The sequence below is a fragment of the Anopheles stephensi genome, chromosome 2 (assembly GCF_013141755.1).
Source record: "Anopheles stephensi strain Indian chromosome 2, UCI_ANSTEP_V1.0, whole genome shotgun sequence".
NCBI lineage: Eukaryota > Metazoa > Arthropoda > Insecta > Diptera > Culicidae > Anopheles > Anopheles stephensi.
In genome coordinates, this window is record NC_050202.1 from 28,097,813 (window position 1) to 28,115,094 (window position 17,282).

Consider the following 17,282-nt stretch of genomic DNA (forward strand, 5'->3'; position numbering starts at 1 on the left):
TTTGGATTTAAAATTTTTCTCAATGGCGTTTCTTTAAGGCAATCGGGCAAACTACTCAAGTTTCCACCAACGTACAAGTAAGGGAAATCCTCCCTTAAAACCGATTTATTTATACCTTCTTGCAACGTATTGTACATATGATTGAACGTCAACCGCTTTTCTAATCATCCCACTCGTCCAACTTCAAATCCTTCACGATATCGACCTGATCCGCATCCTTTACATCTTCCACCGGATAATCCTCGTCGCGCTTCTTTTGCGGTTTGCCCTGCCCTTTAGTCGTTTTCTTTTTGCTGTTCTTTTGCGGTACCTCGTCTTCGTCTTCCTCATCCGAACCCATATCCTCCTCCTCCTCATCATCACTATCTGCCTCCAGGTCGGACATCGATTCATCATCACCCTCCTCCTCACCATCATCTGCTTCCTCCATGTCCTCGAAACCAATCTTATCCTCATCCTCGTCCTCGTCGTCCGATGGAAACAGGGTCACCGGACCGTCCTGCTTCACCTGCTGTTTCTTCGGCAGCTTCTTCAGCTTCGGCAGCTTGTAATCGCTGATATTTTCCGAATTTGTAGCTTCACGGCGTTTCGCCGATTCGGTTTCCTTCGCCACGGAAGCGTAGAACTTCATCAGCGGCGTTTCATCGGCCCGGACCGTTTCCTCCCAGGCACGGATACGTTCCGTTTCCTTCAGCGGTATGTCCATCTTGCTGCGCAGCTTTTCAATGAACTCGTAGTTTTCCATCAGCTTGTCGCTCAACTGTTTCATCTTGCGCGAGTACTTGTACTGTTTGGTCGTTTTCGTGTACTGGCGCAGCTGCAGCACGATCGGTAGAATGATCTCCGGAAAGCCGACCGATGCCGACTCGTTGGCCGCAAACTCCAGCACGAGCTCGTAAATTTGATCGATTACGGCGTCTTTGAACGCATTCTCCTGTATGTTGGCCTGCGACAGTCGTAGCAGACAGGTCAGATTGACGGGGCGCATGGACAGCTTCTTATGATGCTCGTTGAAGCTGTGCGACCGCAGGACCTCCACCAGCAGCGGGAGCACCGGTATGTAGATGTTAGTTTTTGCATTCAGCTGTATCAGTATGCGACAGCAGTGGAACCGCAGCGGAAAGTACTGCGCAGAGGGTATCAGCTTGATCACACCGATCGTGATCGAGACAAACGGATAGATCAGCGGTTCGAGCGCCTCGCCGTGTGCATGGGCCGCCCCAAGCACATCGCCCCAAAGCTTCAACGAGTTGATGTACTGCCAGTTGTAGATGTACTGGAAACTATCCTTCTTCTGCAGAATGACCGCATTTCGCAGGTGGATGGCCAGCTGACGGATGTACAGGAACATGTGCTGGTAGGACACGTTGAAGTTCAGCAGAAACATTTCCCCCAACGAGCGGCGCATAAAGTTGATGTTGGGCAGCGTGTTCGGCGACACGAATTTGCTGTTCTTCACGTACGCCAGATACATCACTTTCAACACGTTGCTGAGGAAATGGGATTGTTGAGCGTGCGTAATCTTCAAGATGCACATGAAAGCCAACACGCGGATCGTTTCCTCCTCGGCCGTACTCCAGATGCCGATGAGGCGCTTCAGAATCGGTTTCGTAATCGGTTGGTAGCACACCAGAATGGATGAAAATTGATGCAGGTGCTTGAGAAGCACTGACATGATGTGTGATGAGGACACGTTCTCGAGCAGATTGGTAAGATCGACCAGATACGTCTTCAGACATGCTTTAATCTTCTTGAACCGTCTATCGTTCTTCAAATCCTTGAACTGTCGCTTCTCGTTCAAGGAAAGGTAGCTGCGGACAGCCGGGCCCAGGTACAGCACACACGCCTGTACGATCCCGTTGAACAGCGCAGATCCTTCTATGCGATACGGCGGAATAACGCTTTTGTCGCCCGTCACCGTGTAGATGGCTGAGTTAAACGCCTTGCAGATGTTCCGGATACCGTTGACGTGTTTTATCGGCAAAGTGGTCAGATCGTTGGTCCATGCTTTTAACATTTTAAACGTTACCTTCTTGCCCGGTGTGCTATCATCGATACCTCTCGCGCCATCGTCTTCGCCATCCTCCTCATCATCGTCCTCTCCACCAGCGTCTTCCTTCTCATCGTCTTCGTTCGGATCGAAATCACTCTCATCGCTGGCCACTTCCAACTTCTTCGGCAGCTTGTGCACGTCTCCCTCTCCGTCGTCAGCCGCCTCATCATCCGACGAGTCTTCGAATTCCGAATCGCTTCCATCCAATTGTCCGAATTTCAACAGTTTCTCGTCGTTCTTCTTCAGAAAGGCGAACAGTTCGGGATCGGTTGACTCTAGCCTAGCCAGCGCTTGCTTGTGCTCCATTTCCACCTGCTTCATACCCGATTCTGCTTCTAAATCATCCGCCTCGTTGGAATCTTCCAGCGCAGCCGCCGGCTTGCCTTTCGTTTTCTTCGCGGCTTTTCCATTCACTGCAACCGGAGCTTCCGATTCGGACTTTTTCTTTTTTCCTTTCGGCTCCTCTGCTGCTTGTTTCTTCTTTTTCAAAACTTTGCCAGATTTTTTCATGGTTGGCTCGTCTTCAGAGTCGCCTGCATCTTCGGAATCGTCCGGTTCGGCTAGTTTGCGTTTCGTTCGCTTCTCACCGCCATTCACTTCCGGTTTCAGTTTTTTCTCCTTCACTTTCTTGTCCTGCGCTTTCCCATTTACATTTCCACCGGGTAAGTCGTCTTCGGAAGCTCCCTTTTTCTTTTTTCCATCGAGTAAGCCTTTCTGGCCTTTGAGCTTTTTCGGGCCAATCCCATTTTCTGCCGGTTGCGAATCTTGTGTGGTCGCCGGTAATTTCTTCAGCTTTGCTTCGGCTTTTGGTTTCTTTTTGTCACTCGTAAGATCCTGTTTGGATTTGGCCTTTTCAATACCGTTCGATTTGATTTTACTTTTCGGCTTTGCTTCTGGCTCGTCGTCTCCCACGTCTGCATCCATGTTGTCCAAGAAGTTGTCCAGGGACATGTTCTGAAAGTCTTCCTTTTTCTTTGACTGCTTGATCTTCATTTTGGGGATGTAAAGGTCACACACTACAATGAAACAATAACGAAGGAACGGTTTAACGATAGAAATTAACTAAATTTTCGTGGATTGTTTGCTCAAGCCGGTGGAACTCGCACGTGTTTATGGTTTTGACGTTTCGCCCCGAGCATGCACCATTTGACAATGGGATTAAACGTCAAAAGAAGTGTTGCCATATAGACAATGTGGTACAAAAATAGTCGATTTATTTGCCATTAAAATATTATTTTTGCAGCTGTTGCAGGGCTTTTTGATGCCACAATAAAGTAAAAGATTATTGATTTTAAATAAAATTACTAAATGTTGTATAAACCAGAAAATTTAGGAATAAAAAGAGAAGAAATAAATTTTGACAGAATCACCATCTGTGCGAGACAACTGTGGAGCCAATATTCATTATTGTTTGGAAACAACAAACGAACGCCGGCGACTAGAATCAGTCTTGTTTTATTAGTGAAAATACTCTTTAAACCTCCCAGCCATGTTACCTCAACAGAGTATTCGTCTATTACGCCACACAGTATTGCTTAAAAGGTAAATTTTCATCAAATTCCGCACTATTGAATAAAGTGACGCAATAATTCACTTTCCTTCTAGAACGTGCCGAGGGTTTTCTTCGCCTTCAGAAACCATTCGTACGCAGTACAGCAATGTGGACCAGCGGGAGGTGGACAATCTTTCCAAACAATCCACCGAGTGGTGGGATCCGCAAGGACCGATCCGCGGGCTACACGCGATGAACGCCCTGCGTGTTCCGTTGATTCGCGATGGATTAATCACGACCGGTGCTGTTGAGAAAGCGCTTGTCCGCAAACCGGACGTTCTCGCCAATTTAAACATTCTCGAGGTGGGCTGTGGTGGAGGAATCCTGACCGAAGCGCTTGCCAAACTGAACTCGAAGGTAGTCGGTATCGATCCCAGCGAAAAGCTGATTAACGTGGCAAAGCAACATGCCAAAGACGACAAATCGCTCGACCCGGAACAAATCCAGTATCATGTGGAAACCATCGAACAACATGCGGCGAAGAATGCTGAACGATATGATGCTGTGGTAGCTTCCGAGGTATTGGAACACGTAAACGATAAGGTTGCGTTTATCGAACAGTGTCTAGCAGCTCTAAAACCAGGAGGATCCATGTTTATTACCACGATCAACAAAACGACCCCTTCGTGGCTGGGTGCCATAGTTGGTGCCGAACAAGTTTTCAAACTAGTCCCCGAAGGAACGCACGATTGGGATAAGTTCGTTTCGCCACTCGATGTGCAGCGAATTCTCTCCAGTTACAACTGCAACACTATTCTGGTTCACGGAATGTTTTATCAGTTTTGGTCCAATCAGTGGTGCTGGACGAAGAACACTGAGATAAATTATGCACTGCATGCAGTTAAAATGCGGGAAGAGTAAGTGTTGTAAGACGGAGATTAAAATAAATTTTAACGCACCTTATTATTGTAGAAACTACCCGAGCATCAAAAATAAAGGAATTAATTTATTATATCGCTTAAGTGGATCGTTTTATATTTAATGGCAGTGGGTGTTGCAAACGCTTTTTGTGACTGTCGTACTTCTTGTTCATCGTTTGCATTACACTAGAGTAGAATCGGGCCATTTCTGCATCCGGCACATCCGTTTCCATTTTTGCCTTCTTGGCAGCTTCCTCTCGCTCACGTTTCGCGACGTCCACGCCGGATTCGATTTCGATTATTCGCTCTATTTCTGGATTCATACCACCGTAGCTTATACGTCCCTCGATCAGATCTTCGCATGGAACGTAACTAGGTTCGATAACGTATTTTATAGTTTCAGATAACATTTTGTCTGTAATTTCACTAGCGTACAGTGCACTGAAATGGGGAGAACACAAAAGTTGAGGTAACCGAACGGGCTTCATTGTAGGAAGCGTTGCCATCCTTACCGTCCTCGTTCATCATCCGCTTCTTTGTCCAGTTTTTCCTTAGTCCGCGACATAAATTTCATCTGCAAAATACCCTTCGACAGCTGTACTTTATTCATTTTAGTGGACATTTTTGGAGCTGATTTCGATGCTTTTGGTGGGTGATCTGTGGAAACGAACTGAATGTAAACAAACACAGCGTGTGCCAGGCTGATGACAGCTGATCTGTCAATTTTATACCGGTAAACCGGTTCGGAAGCGTGTTTCTAAACAGAGCTTAGAACGGCATAAAAAACGGCATCCATTAGCTTTCCGGCAAATAGAAACAGCGAACGAATTGCATGATAGAGTTTCATATGGCTTTCTTTTATTATCCTTTTGAAAGGGTAATTTTATTTCCAAAATTAAGATAAAATGTTTGAATAACCGGTTCATTTTTTAACGGCTGTCACTGGCATTGCATCTGTCATTCACAATCAAAACAAATGCGCGATTTCGATTGCGATAATAAGCTCAACAACAAGAGGTACACGATTTCCTATGCTGTGAAAAAGACTTTCTGGGCGTTCAAAAGTGCAGTTCGTGTGTGGGTGGTTAATGCACTGTCCTTGATTGTGTACTGCAATGTTTGGTTTCAGCAAACCAACGCCACCGAAGCGTGAGCGAAAGCGAGATCCTGCCGAGGTAAGTCGAAGCTACTTACCTTCTACAGCTGCTGCATTAGTCATCATCTAATGCGTTTCTTTGTGTTTGTTGCGGACACAGTTTGGCATATTCGGACTATCGAACGACATTCCAGGACTCGACGATGAAGCAGACGATGCGAGCGATGCAGATGACGATGCACTGGAAGCGGAACTGGCTGCAATTACGGCGGGGTTGGCTGGTGTACGAAAGGCAAAACCAAAACCCAAAGCGAAAGGAATTGTGGCACCACAGGAGCTGGATGCAATGGTAGCGGCCAGTTTGCGAGACGTTGGAAGCGACGACGATGCATCCGATGGTGATGACGATGACTCAGACCTGCTGGACGAACTGTCCGCAATTACGGGTGGTGCTGTTGCAGACGAAGACGATGGTTTGAACGAGGATGTTGCTGAAGCAAAACCCAAACCAGCAGCACCACCGAGGAAAAGCGCATCGAATGGAGACTTGGTTGCATTGCTTAAGTCACGTGTCGCGATGTACACACAGGCCGAAGAAGGTGCGAAGAGGGCGGGCGATTCTGGAAAAGCGAGAAGATTTAATCGAGGGCTTAAAACGCTCAAAGACCAGTTGAAATTAGCCGAAGCTGGCAAACCAGTCGATGAAAGCGTTATTCCACCGGAAGTGAGCGTAAAACTGGCCGCTCCGCCAAAGGATCCAACGGATGATATAGCGAAACCTAGCACTGCACCTGTTCGTCCTGCTCCGCCGCCTCCCTCAGCAGCACTAACTTCATCCTCCCCCGACGAACCAGGACCTTCCCGATCGGCACCACCACCAGTGCCACCAAGGCGGGAAGCAAAACCACCACCGACGCCGGCCCCGGTACTGCAAGACACGGTTGCAAAGGAAAACCCCAAGCTGATACTGCTTAACGAGCGAAAGCAACTCTACAAACAGGCTGCACTAAGTGCGAAAAAAGCAGGAAACAATGAACAAGCGATGGCGTACGTGAAGGTTCTAAAACAGTTCGATGTGGTAATTCGTGCGATGGAGAACGGTGAGGAGGTAGACCTTAGTCGAATGCCACCACCACCGAGCGAGCTTAATACGTCGCAAGCCAGCCGCCCAGCAGTGCCTTCCGCGAAACAGGAAGAAAAGGTACAGAAAGAGGCGGACGTGCCTTCCCGGCCAGTTTCAGCCCCTTCTGCGGAACAGCCCGCAGAAGAAGCGGAGGAAGAAGAGGAAAATTTAATACAAGCTACCACTGTGCTGGAAGCACTCGAGCAGCGATTGGAAAAGTATAAAGCAGTCGAACAGGCCGCCAAAGACGAGGGCAACGGTTCGAAAGCTCGGCGCATGGGACGAATCGTGAAGCAGTACCAAGATGCGATAAAGATGCATAAGGCCGGGAAGCCGATTCCGATCGATGAACTACCGACACCGCCAGGCTATGGACCGATCCCGGTCGATGGACCTCCAAAGCCACCGGCACCAACCAAAAAGCCTACCCCTCCGGTACCGTCGAAACCTCAAGCCACTTCACCGCTCGTACCGTCCGCAGAGCCAGTCCCGGGGACGAGCAAGAGCTCTCCAAAACCCGTCACACAGTTCGACAAACAGTTAAACCTTCTGCTGGAACGGCACCGCGAATACAAACAGGCGGCTATTGAAGCGAAAAAGGCCGGTGACCTCGACGAAGCGAAGGAATGTTTACGGGTGTTCAAGGGGCTGGAAAAGCTGATAGAGGTGGCCCGCGCTGGTGGAAGGGTCGACCTAACCACGGTGCCTATTGCTCCCTCGAAACGGAACGCGCTGGAAGCTTCCTTTACCATCGTAAACTCGGAGGACTGTGATCAGACGGGTGAGGGCCATGAGCAGCCCGCGCTAGACGAGGGCATCGATGGGGAGACGCGCATACGGCTGGAAGAGCAACTGTCGAAGCAGTTAATTATCTGCCGAAACACGCGCGACCATCACCGGGCGATGGGAGACATTGGGGGTATGAACAAGTTCGAAAATCTCGCGCTCAACGTACAGAAGGATCTCGATCTCGTGCGGTTGGGCCATCGGCAGGGCTTGCCGCTGCCCAAGTTCCACTACGAAAAGCTGCAGTTTAATGTGGTGAAATGCAACACGGATCTGTCGGATAATGAAATTGAAATATGCGTGGTGCGGGGCATCAATTACAATGTGCCGAATCCGAAGGATGTGGATACTTACGTGAAGTTCGAGTTTCCCTATCCGCAGGTAAAGTGTTCAAGTCGGTAGGTTTGTCAGGACGGCGCATTTTCTGATGGTTGTGGGTTTTACGCTTCACAGGAAGATCCACTGAAAGGAAGGACGAACCTTGTGAAGGACACCCACAGTCCGGAGTATAATTATCAGCAAACGCTCGAAATACAGCGCAGCCAGCGGAACTGTCAGCGCGTGTTCAAGCGCCATGCACTGAAATGTGAAGTCTACTCCAAAGGGTAAGCATGCACTTGTATACATGTGGTAGATGGCTTTTTCCATGCTTTATCCTTAAACCATTGCGTGGAACCTGTTGTAAGTCGCTTATAATGACTCAAATCATGAAGCTAGCAAATCCCGCTCGAATCACCCCTTTTTTTCAGTGGTATTTATAAACCTGGAAAGTTAAATCGCTTTTGTCGGATCGTTCCCCAAATGGTCGACCCAATCCCTCCCCCCCTTCAATCCAGCTTCCAGCACGCGTTGAATACACTCCCGTAGATCTGTGCTTGTCCTGCTGTAGCACATTCCATATAGAGCATGCAGTGCGCCATTGTCTAGTGGCTTCCATTTTATAGCATATTTTTTCTCTCCTTTTTCATTTTATTGTACGCATTGTGCTTTTGTTGCGTGTACTACAATGCTCGACACACACACACACATAAAAAAAAACAAAACAATAAAACACGCACGTGTTTTGTGCATGTTCTTCTTGCCACGTGGCCCTCTGTATCGTGCTTGTGCGCCCCCCCATTTCGGCGTGCATGCCCGGTGTGCTCATTTTGCTTGTAATGACGGTGATTCGCCCTTGCCGCTACTAGCCGCTGCTGTCACGGTGCATCAACTGGACTTTTCTCCTGTTTCAGTGGTTTCCTTCGCTCGGACGTGCTGATCGGCACGGTGACGGTAAAGCTGCAGCCGCTGGAGACGCAGATCGAAATCCACGATTCATTTCCGGTGAGTAGCGAATAGACGAACACCACCACCGTGGCCCGTCATTGCCAACCGGATTCGATTTTCGAGCTGCCCTCTCATCGGTTTCCCCTCTGCTTGCAGCTAATGGATGGAAGGCGCACGGTCGGTGGCAAGCTCGAGGTCAAACTGCGTGTCCGTAATCCCATCCTGACGAAGCAAATCGAGCAGATTAACGAACGTTGGGTGGTGCTCGATTCATAGACACACTTCCGGGACGACGCAAACGACTTCCGTTCGGGGTTTGCCGGCTGAACATGGATTGCCGAACTGAATTACCCAAGCTATTTGCAGTGCGTACTTGTCGCGTCGGTGTGCATGTCCGAACGGTCCGACAGAGAGAGAGAGAGAGAGAACAGGTATCAAAATGCAACAACGAAACGTTTTGCGCGACGGATGGTGCGAAATGTAGTTGAATAAATTAAACGCGTGCTACGGGCGCTGTGTTCTGGTACGGTTCGGGCAAACAGTTTCGGTCTACGCTAGAATGTGATATTAAGGGATGTCCGCAGCACAGGGTCAAAACGGTATCGGGTCGGTAGCAATTGGATGAACACGACCACCCCAACCAACGCTTCCCAGCGCATCTCGTCAGGTCCCGTGGGGAATTGGCGGAGCACAGCATAAAGTCTACCCACTTCCCTAATTTGATATTGTACGATGGTGTCGCCCCCGTACAGAAGACAATGAAACGAACACGCTTACACGGTTATCTTGTTGTTAGGTATGGAATAAACTTCAAAGAAGAGAAGCGGTCCAGCAACTTGAAGGAAACGTAACGCTGCGGGTCGAAAATGGAGTTTGGGAATACTTTCGCCTTTTGGTAACATATAATTAGAAAAAAAAAAATATCATTTACGCTTCATTTTGGTTCTGGTTCGAGTGAGAATAATAAATTAAACCTAACCCACGCTGCAGAACGGTCAGTAAAACTGTTCGTCTTTATATATTTATCGGTTCAGTTCGTTTGCGCGACTGTGCAAACTGAGTGTAAACAGTGTTTTCCCCGTCCCCAAACAAATCTGTAGCATGAAAAAGTTCAATAGAAAAAATGTGATTCAGTAGCAATATTTTGAGCTGTGTTATGGTTTCACTATTTTGAAAAGAAAATCAATTAGACGCATGCTTTGTACACCAGTCTTTATTGCTCAATCATGCATCCTTTTGCTCACAATTAGCTTAATAAGCTATCATTAACAAAAGCTGATGTTTCTGATTGGAGAAACTGTTGAAGAACGAAATTTGAAACACATGCACTAAATCACGTGCAGTTCATGCTCTCTTCCCCTTGTGGATAATTGAGAATGAGCTATCGTTTTTTTTTCCTGCAGAAATTCAAATTTACTACGAGCGATTTAAAGGCATAATCTCAAAAAATGTAGGTTATTCACATTGCGCACTTTCATATTAGCCTAGCAATCCGACATCGAACATCTGTCACTATCAATCGAAGTATTGGCCCGAGTGAAAAGGTATCGGGCAGCGAATGGCAATCAAGGCTCTCACCCAGTTAGCCAGTCTGCGGGAAGGAAATACAAAAAAAAAAATCTGTGCAAACTGGTGTCCGGTCACGGTTCGTGATGATCGATAAAGAAGGAGCCTAGCCCTCCCGTTTCGATTCGATAGGTGGTTCTTCTTAAACTGTATCGTCCAAAACTCACGCAACCGATCGGTCGTCCGAAAGTCTCCACGTGTATGAAACGGTCCGTCACTTGCTGCCGAACAGGCCGGCCGATGATTCGGTCTGTCCGTGTCAGTTCATCCAATTCCACGAAAGCTTCACTTCCTTCCGGGCGAATTCCACTGCACCCCGAACGCGATTTCCGGTCACGCCGTCACGGCACACCACCACGTCACGTGGCTGTGCGTATATTCCACCCTTGCTCCCTGCCCTCTCCCCAACTCTACAGCCGACCGAGCGATATGTTGAGGCACATTCCGAACGTCAGCACACCGATGAAGCAGACGAGCACGAGAAAGCACAGATAGTGGGCGCTGACGGGCATCCGGAACAATTTGGCTGACATCTTTAGCGAGGACGCGTACAGCAGCACGGTGTTCAGATCCTCGGACGACGTGTTCCGGTGAACGAACGGACGAATGCTTATCAGATGGCCGCAGGATTGCGTTTGGCGGCAGGTGACGGTTAGGCTGGCGGCCTGTCGAAGAGAATGGGAACGGTGGGTGTGTGTGTGTGTGAGTTGGAGGCAACCATAGCTACGCAACACCGGCGCCCAATTTACGTTCCTTGCTGCCCGTGCGTTTCATTTTGCTGGTGTTACTCAGGAATGATAGCGATTTTTGAAGCAGACAGGCGGCAGGGAACGTTCGGAGCTGTATCGTTAGCCGGAGAATTAAAAATCTTCGCCCGGCTCAAGGAAATGACAGTAAACGTAGGAAGGATTTTTTGTTCCAAAAAAATGTTCCCTAAACAAGCTATCACGTTAAACGTGCAACAGATTTGTTGAATTACTCTCGGGTATTATCCAATTCTTCCTCCAAAGAAGAAGAACATTTCATTTGAACGGTCAAAATCAGTATGTGCTTCAGGTTTAAACGAACGATTCTAGCAGCAGGAGGCACGATTTTGATCAATGTTCAGGAATTTCAGTTCTGATGAACGCTAACGATCCAGCTATCTGTGAGACTTTTGGGGGGAATTTTAGCATCGGCGCGTATCGTTCCTGTGGTAGCAGCATGCATTATGTTACTCTTGATAGGAATGCATAGAATAAAACAGCATTCGAACGACGGATCTAGATTCGTTTGGGATTGGAGAATGATACCGAAACGGATTCACTTACGAACGGTCGATGCTCAAACGGAGATCGTTCCAGCAATCGTTCGATTTGTGAACAATTTCACAATAACGATTGATTTTAACGATTCTGCGTAAGCGTTTGAAATGGTTTAGCATTAGGGCAAATTTGAAGTAGAGTAAACAGGAATTGTAGAGTGCGTGAGGTTGCATCCTGGAACAATCGTTTTACCATGACAGACTTTAATGATTTTGATTTGCTCGCTAATTCGTCTTTACTGAGAGCCTGAGGACTATACAAAAGTGTGTGGAAAATTCGTTATCCATTCAGTGTTTAAAGTACTTCTCTCATACAAAATAGTAGCTATATTTCCTTCTTCGTCATTGGAGAAGTGACACTCAGGTAGCCCATGTTGTATCGATCGGAAAAGATGGCAATACAAGTTTGGTTTGTGTAGTTCACTTGCTTGGAGCAGCTCCTAATACAGATCCTACCAAATCCACATCATGATCTGCACACCTTGTATATTTCGCCTTGTCTGTAGATGATGTTGATGCGACGGACGAAGCTGGGACTGTACAGAACATTTATAGTCTCGGTACTCACATGCCCCTCTGAGACATGGACTCTGTCCAAAACTGACGAAACCCTCTTGGAAGCTTCCGAGAAGAAGGTGCTGAGAAGGATTTTTGGTCCAGTATGTGTGAAGGGACAATGGAAGAGCCGCTACAATCTACGAGCTCTGCAGCGAATTAGACTCGCCAGGCACCTGTGGGCTGGTCATACTATGAGAATGACACCGGACGACCTAGACTGCTAGATGCTTTTAGGCCATCCACACGGGTAGAGGAGGCATAGTAGACTCAAGCTGAGATGGCGTTGGCAGACGAATGCAGTGGATCGTGAGCGGTAGCGAGAATTGTTTCAGGAGGCCAAGAGATGATCGGGTATGGTCGATCTAATGGATTATCGGGGGATATTTCTATTTGGATCCAATTTTCATCGCCAGTAACAATTTGATGCGAAAATTCGATCCTTTTTTGCCGTTGGAGCAATTGTTCACAAGTGAATATTTTCTTCTGAACCTAACGACCTCTTGAGTCATTCCTGCCACCTAATGGCTTACTAGACCTAAGGATACTACGTAGTTGGGTAGTCAGTTTTCACTACAGAGAATAGTCTGGATGGAACTTTAACACCGGTCCTGCCGTTTGAAGACCTACGCCGCTATCGCCTGTACGACCTGGTGTTGGTCCTAGTGAATATCCTCCCTGGTTGGGTTACTCCAAATAAGTCGTACTATAAGTCCTTTACTGTTTTCGATTTTCATCACGGACTGCATCAAGTCGCTCCCTCCCAAAGGATGTCTGTTGTATGCTGACGATGTTAAGTTCTATCTTCCTGTGTCCTCGTCTCAAGACTTCCTTTGCCTTCAAAGCTACGCCGATGCATTTGCGGATTGGTGTTCCTCTAACGGGCCCATCCTTTGTGTAGAAAAATGCGGCGTAATCTCGTTCGGCCGCTCTCACAACAAGCAGCTATATGGCTACCAGCTCGGTGGCTCACCACTCCCACGAGTCACTCTGGTAAAGGACCTTGGTGTGTGGCTCGATGACAAACTGTCTTTTGAGCCACATATCAACTCAATTCTCGACCAACAAATTATTGGGCCTGAGGTCCGCGATCCATTGTGCTCGAGGGCGTTGTATTGCTGCTGGGTCCGTCCTATCTTGGACTACCCCAGCGTCGTTTGGTCCCCAGCAGGTGTCACCTCCATGGATCAGGGTACAACGGAAGTTTTCTAGAATCGCCGTAAGGCGTTTCCTAAACGACCCCAGAGCTGCTTCTCCTTCATTCACGGTATACGGTGTCAGTTCCTGGGATTGGTTGGCTCACAAGACCGTCATTGACAAGCGCGCAGGCTATTTATTGCCAACATCCTTCATGCCAACATTGACTCCCCTACCCTCCTGGCAGCCATTCCCATCTATGTTCCACCGTACCGCTTTCGCGTTCGCCCTCCACTTCTCATCCCATTGCGACGCTCGCGGTTTGCTCAAAATGACCCTTGGATGCGCGCATTATCTGACTTCAATTCAGTAGGTGATCTGTTTGACCACATATTGAACTGTTTGTTCATATTGAAATGATGAAGCAGAACTTTCCTCGTACTCACCTCGTCGTACTCACTTCAGTGAAATGACAGCTTGTGGCCAAAAGGACAGTGTTGGACAAAAGCTACTTTGAAGCCTCAGATGGAATGGAAGTTAAGGCCTCTAGAGTTAGCTAGAGTTTTGATAGAGAGATCTGCTGAACTGCTATAAGAGCAGCGTAGCAGGATGTAGCTCCCGGAGAATACGCGACCGGGGCGATCTGCTGGCTCGTTGCGAGGCAACTCAGGTGGGTGCCCCTTTTACAAGGAACCTTGCACGAGGTCCCTAATATGAAGTTTTTTTAATCGTTTATTTATAGAGGCTTTGGGTGTTTGAGACTTCATTCGCCTCTTCAAACCCTAAAGTGAAGTGCAGCCGTCGCTTGTCAGTATTCTGGTGATTAGTAAAATAAAAAAGGCATTTGAAAATAGGAACCATTTTTAAATAAATTGATTTGTTGGTCCTTGCAATAGTATAGTATCCAAAAACTAGCTCAGTTTCCGCTGTAATCGGTCTTTGAATTCCTTTTTTACATGAAACAGATAATCTTTACAAAAAAAAAAAAAAATGCCAATACCTACAAGGCGTAAATGAACTTAACGAGCCTTCACACCCCTTCCAAGTAACAAGCATTCCAGGAAGGAAATCGATCCTTCGCATATTAAAGGATTAAGTTGAAAGTTTCGTCTAAAAACTGCTAAAATTCCACGAAATCAAACCATCACACCGATCGAGACGAAATTTGATGCAATTTTAAAGTTTGATTGTTCTATCCCAACTCTTGACGGTCTTAAGATGTTGCAACCAACCAATTGAAACGGCGCACTCCGTTCGACCGTCGAGCAACAGCAGTTGCATTATTACGAGGAAAATAGGATCGATATTACGTTAATCTCCATACCGATTCGGATGTTTGTGTTCCGGGGAATCCACTTAGCTCTTCTTAAATTCGCTCAACTACATTGACGTTGCGATGCGATTAGGTGAATTAATTTGTAAACGGCCAGGCTAAAAATTAGTCATAATAGAATTTGCATCGGACAAATTCTGTTGTACGAGATGAAATGCACAATGTTTCAATACCGAGCATGTTTGGCATGGAACCTACGGGTCCGAATTTCATCGAATTCAATAACTTATCACTAATTGCTAGTTGAATTACTGATTCGCGGACCACAAGGGTGGCACCGTTCTATCCATGCTTCTCCAGGCGTGTGTTCTTGTCAGCATCAGCAGCACCGACAACAAAGATCAGTTCGCAAAATAGTTACAAACGTGTAGCACCGGTTGATTAATTTTCAACTACATCGGTGTCGTCCCCTGGTTGAGATGGCCGAAACCTCCAACGCAATATTTAATTGACAATAGAACGAGACTCGCGTTTGTGTTTGGGGGGAGCGGGTGCGCTGCTGCTGTGGTCCCCTCTTTCTGGTGTGGCCAATGCAGCATTGGCCGGTACCGTCATAAAAGCCCGCAGGTCCCGGCGTAGGTTAACAGTCCGGTGGAAAATGGTTCCGTTTAATTAGCTATTAATTAGTCAGCACCCTCATGATAGGATAGGTTATGGGAATGTCTTGCAGGTAGCTCGCCGGCACCGATCCGGCCGTTTATGTCAAATAAGGTACACACAGCATCCTCCACGAATCGGTCATTCGGCACATTCGGCCGGACGCTATTATGGCGCGATAATGGTGCGCGTGTTGCCTATTAAATGTGGCCTGCAAGTGGGAGGGAATCGAAAGGGAAGGGGGTGCAGTAAAACACTCACATTCACAAGCCGAGAGGAAGCTAACAGCGCGCCACAGGATGATAAAAACAAGCTCGATGCCAGTGTACCTGCAACCCGGCCCCAAAGGAACGTCAGCGAGAGTGAGCGATGCAAAGTTATGCTAATTCAATACTGCCTACATTTTCAACCAGCAGATCAGCAGTTTTTGTCTGCTTTACGTCATCGGTACAAGTGCGTCTGTCTGTTGGTTAGGAAAAAGGTGGGGAAAACCCTATGCACACGCCATTGAATATTGACCCGTACACCCCGGCATTGACCACGAATTGCTTTGAACGACGGGTTTTCAGAATGAAATCGGGATTAGGGAAAATGATTTTCGGCTAACGCAAATTGAAAGTGGAGACGACCGGGCGTCGGGTGAACGCGCCACTGTTAGTCACACAATTAGAGATAATTTACGCATTTAGACATACATTGCATTTGCGGAGTGAACCACAACACGGGAAGAAACGTTGCGAAACAGAACAGAACGGAAGGGTTTAGCTGATAATTAAAAGCAAATGGTTGGAAGTGGGGTTTGTATAACGCTACCGGGATTAGCCCGTAGAGGATGCGTCGATTTAGATTAACGTGTTTTCTACCGTGGTAGTATTGGATGCAATTAATTTTTCAAAAAAATATTCACGGATGTTATTAGAATTTAAAATAGTCATTCATGCTGGAGAAAAGGTGAAGTGTGTCGGAAAAATCCAAAATCCCTTTTCAAATTCATTTTAAAAGAAGAAAGCAATCATCATCCTCAGCATAGGTTTGCCCTGTTCGCAAAACTCCCGAGTGACCTTACGGATGATTGCATGACAAACTCGTAATCATAAACAAACCGATAGGGCGTGCAAAATACTTGTCCAATCAGGCGCACTCAACATCTGGTCGGTAAGCACTAACGAGCCTCTACTTACACACTTCATCCCGACAATGGTCTCGCGGTCAGTGCATCAAACAACACCAATTCCTGTAATCAATCTGCATTGTGCAGACCGTCGTCGTAGCACGGCCAGCCAACACATGGACTACGGTGCAATATGGTCCGAGCGTCCCCCGGGCAGCCACAGGATTTTCATCGAACGAGAGCCAATTTCGACGCGGGACTCCACATACTAATTGCACGCAGCCCTACAACAGCCGGGCGCGCTCGCGAGAAATTTGCGGCATGTTACGCGATTGCCGAGCGGCACCCCGTCGCACAACGGTTCAAATCCTTGCGAGGTAAGCTAACCCCGTTACCAACCTAACCCACGAAAAGCCCTTTCGCAACGCGTTCAAAACGACCCACTCCGCTTGTGATTAGATGATCCGACCGGATTACAAGCGCGGCTTACGTAGGGTTTGCCACGGCGACCACTCTAAGCTTACCTGGAAGAACGGCACCAGCGCGATGACCAGCCAGAGCAGAATGTTGGCGAGGCTGGCGGTGAAGATGTTAATCGGGCAGGCCGTCATATCGTGGAACAGATGCGCCACGCTCGAGACGGTGTAGCTGAGGTTGAGCACGGTCAGGCTCGCGACCGGTAGCGATATTTTCGTGTTCAGATGGTGCAGCAGCTTCCGGAACTCGCAGATCTCCTGTGTGCGTGCGTGTGTGTGTATTTTTTTGCATGGACATGTAAATCCAAACAGCGAAATTAAGGGATAGAAAAAGGAAAACAGAGAGTTATGAAAATTGGAGTCGAGTGATTACAACAGGACATAGCTAAAGAAACACAGACAATTAATTATGATGTAAGGTTGTGACAAGCGAGTACGTACGATGATTTTTTGTTTGAAGTTGAACAT

At 47.5% G+C, this 17,282-nt stretch overlaps 5 protein-coding genes across 6 annotated transcripts in view; 2 read left to right on the forward strand and 3 right to left on the reverse strand.

The window, feature by feature from the left end:
* Positions 1–72: 72 nt before the first annotated feature.
* Positions 73–3,184, reverse strand: LOC118506040 (nucleolar complex protein 2 homolog). The gene has a single exon (XM_036042669.1). It carries the CDS (start codon positions 3,044–3,046, stop codon positions 161–163), a length of 2,886 nt encoding a protein of 961 aa, XP_035898562.1. The 5' UTR covers positions 3,047–3,184; the 3' UTR covers positions 73–160.
* A 251-nt stretch (positions 3,185–3,435) lies between these two features.
* Positions 3,436–4,567, forward strand: LOC118506043 (ubiquinone biosynthesis O-methyltransferase, mitochondrial-like). The gene is made up of 2 exons (XM_036042673.1): positions 3,436–3,595; positions 3,659–4,567. Exons 1-2 carry the CDS (start codon positions 3,543–3,545, stop codon positions 4,464–4,466), a joined length of 861 nt encoding a protein of 286 aa, XP_035898566.1. The 5' UTR covers positions 3,436–3,542; the 3' UTR covers positions 4,467–4,567.
* LOC118506044 (M-phase phosphoprotein 6-like) lies at positions 4,508–5,147 on the reverse strand. The gene is made up of 2 exons (XM_036042674.1): positions 4,978–5,147; positions 4,508–4,906 (listed from the first exon to the last, which is right to left on the reverse strand). Exons 1-2 carry the CDS (start codon positions 5,085–5,087, stop codon positions 4,564–4,566), a joined length of 453 nt encoding a protein of 150 aa, XP_035898567.1. The 5' UTR covers positions 5,088–5,147; the 3' UTR covers positions 4,508–4,563.
* Positions 5,148–5,416: 269 nt separating this feature from the next.
* On the forward strand, positions 5,417–9,876 carry LOC118506045 (coiled-coil and C2 domain-containing protein 1-like). 2 transcript variants are annotated; one of them, XM_036042675.1, is made up of 5 exons: positions 5,417–5,640; positions 5,722–7,851; positions 7,924–8,075; positions 8,658–8,793; positions 8,893–9,876. In XM_036042675.1, the coding sequence occupies exons 1-5, from the start codon at positions 5,581–5,583 to the stop codon at positions 9,010–9,012; spliced, it is 2,598 nt and encodes an 865-aa protein (XP_035898568.1). In that variant the 5' UTR covers positions 5,417–5,580; the 3' UTR covers positions 9,013–9,876. The 2 variants fall into 2 exon arrangements, with proteins under 2 accessions (XP_035898568.1, XP_035898569.1); XM_036042676.1 differs by having other exon boundaries at positions 5,418–5,640; positions 8,703–8,793.
* Positions 9,877–9,929: 53 nt separating this feature from the next.
* The window catches only part of LOC118506046, a 41,386-nt gene continuing 34,033 nt past the window's right edge, over positions 9,930–17,282 (reverse strand). The window contains exons 7-8 of the mRNA XM_036042677.1: positions 16,863–17,072; positions 9,930–10,967 (exon numbers count right to left, since the gene is read on the reverse strand). Of these exons, the coding sequence (XP_035898570.1) occupies positions 10,713–10,967; positions 16,863–17,072 (465 nt within the window). The 3' untranslated portion in view covers positions 9,930–10,712. The remainder of the gene's footprint in view (positions 10,968–16,862; positions 17,073–17,282) is intronic.

Coding starts and splice junctions, on each gene's coding strand:
- LOC118506044 (XM_036042674.1), bottom strand. CDS start 5,087: ATGTCCACTAAAATGAATAAAGTACAGCTGTCGAAGGGTATTTTGCAG. Junction 4,907..4,977: donor GCGGATGATGAACGAGGACG/GTAAGGATGGCA, acceptor TCCCCATTTCAG/TGCACTGTACGCTAGTGAAA.
- LOC118506040 (XM_036042669.1), bottom strand. CDS start 3,046: ATGAAGATCAAGCAGTCAAAGAAAAAGGAAGACTTTCAGAACATGTCC.
- LOC118506043 (XM_036042673.1), top strand. CDS start 3,543: ATGTTACCTCAACAGAGTATTCGTCTATTACGCCACACAGTATTGCTT. Junction 3,596..3,658: donor CACACAGTATTGCTTAAAAG/GTAAATTTTCAT, acceptor CTTTCCTTCTAG/AACGTGCCGAGGGTTTTCTT.
- LOC118506045 (XM_036042675.1), top strand. CDS start 5,581: ATGTTTGGTTTCAGCAAACCAACGCCACCGAAGCGTGAGCGAAAGCGA. Junction 5,641..5,721: donor GAAAGCGAGATCCTGCCGAG/GTAAGTCGAAGC, acceptor TTGCGGACACAG/TTTGGCATATTCGGACTATC. Junction 8,076..8,657: donor TGTGAAGTCTACTCCAAAGG/GTAAGCATGCAC, acceptor TGCCGCTACTAG/CCGCTGCTGTCACGGTGCAT.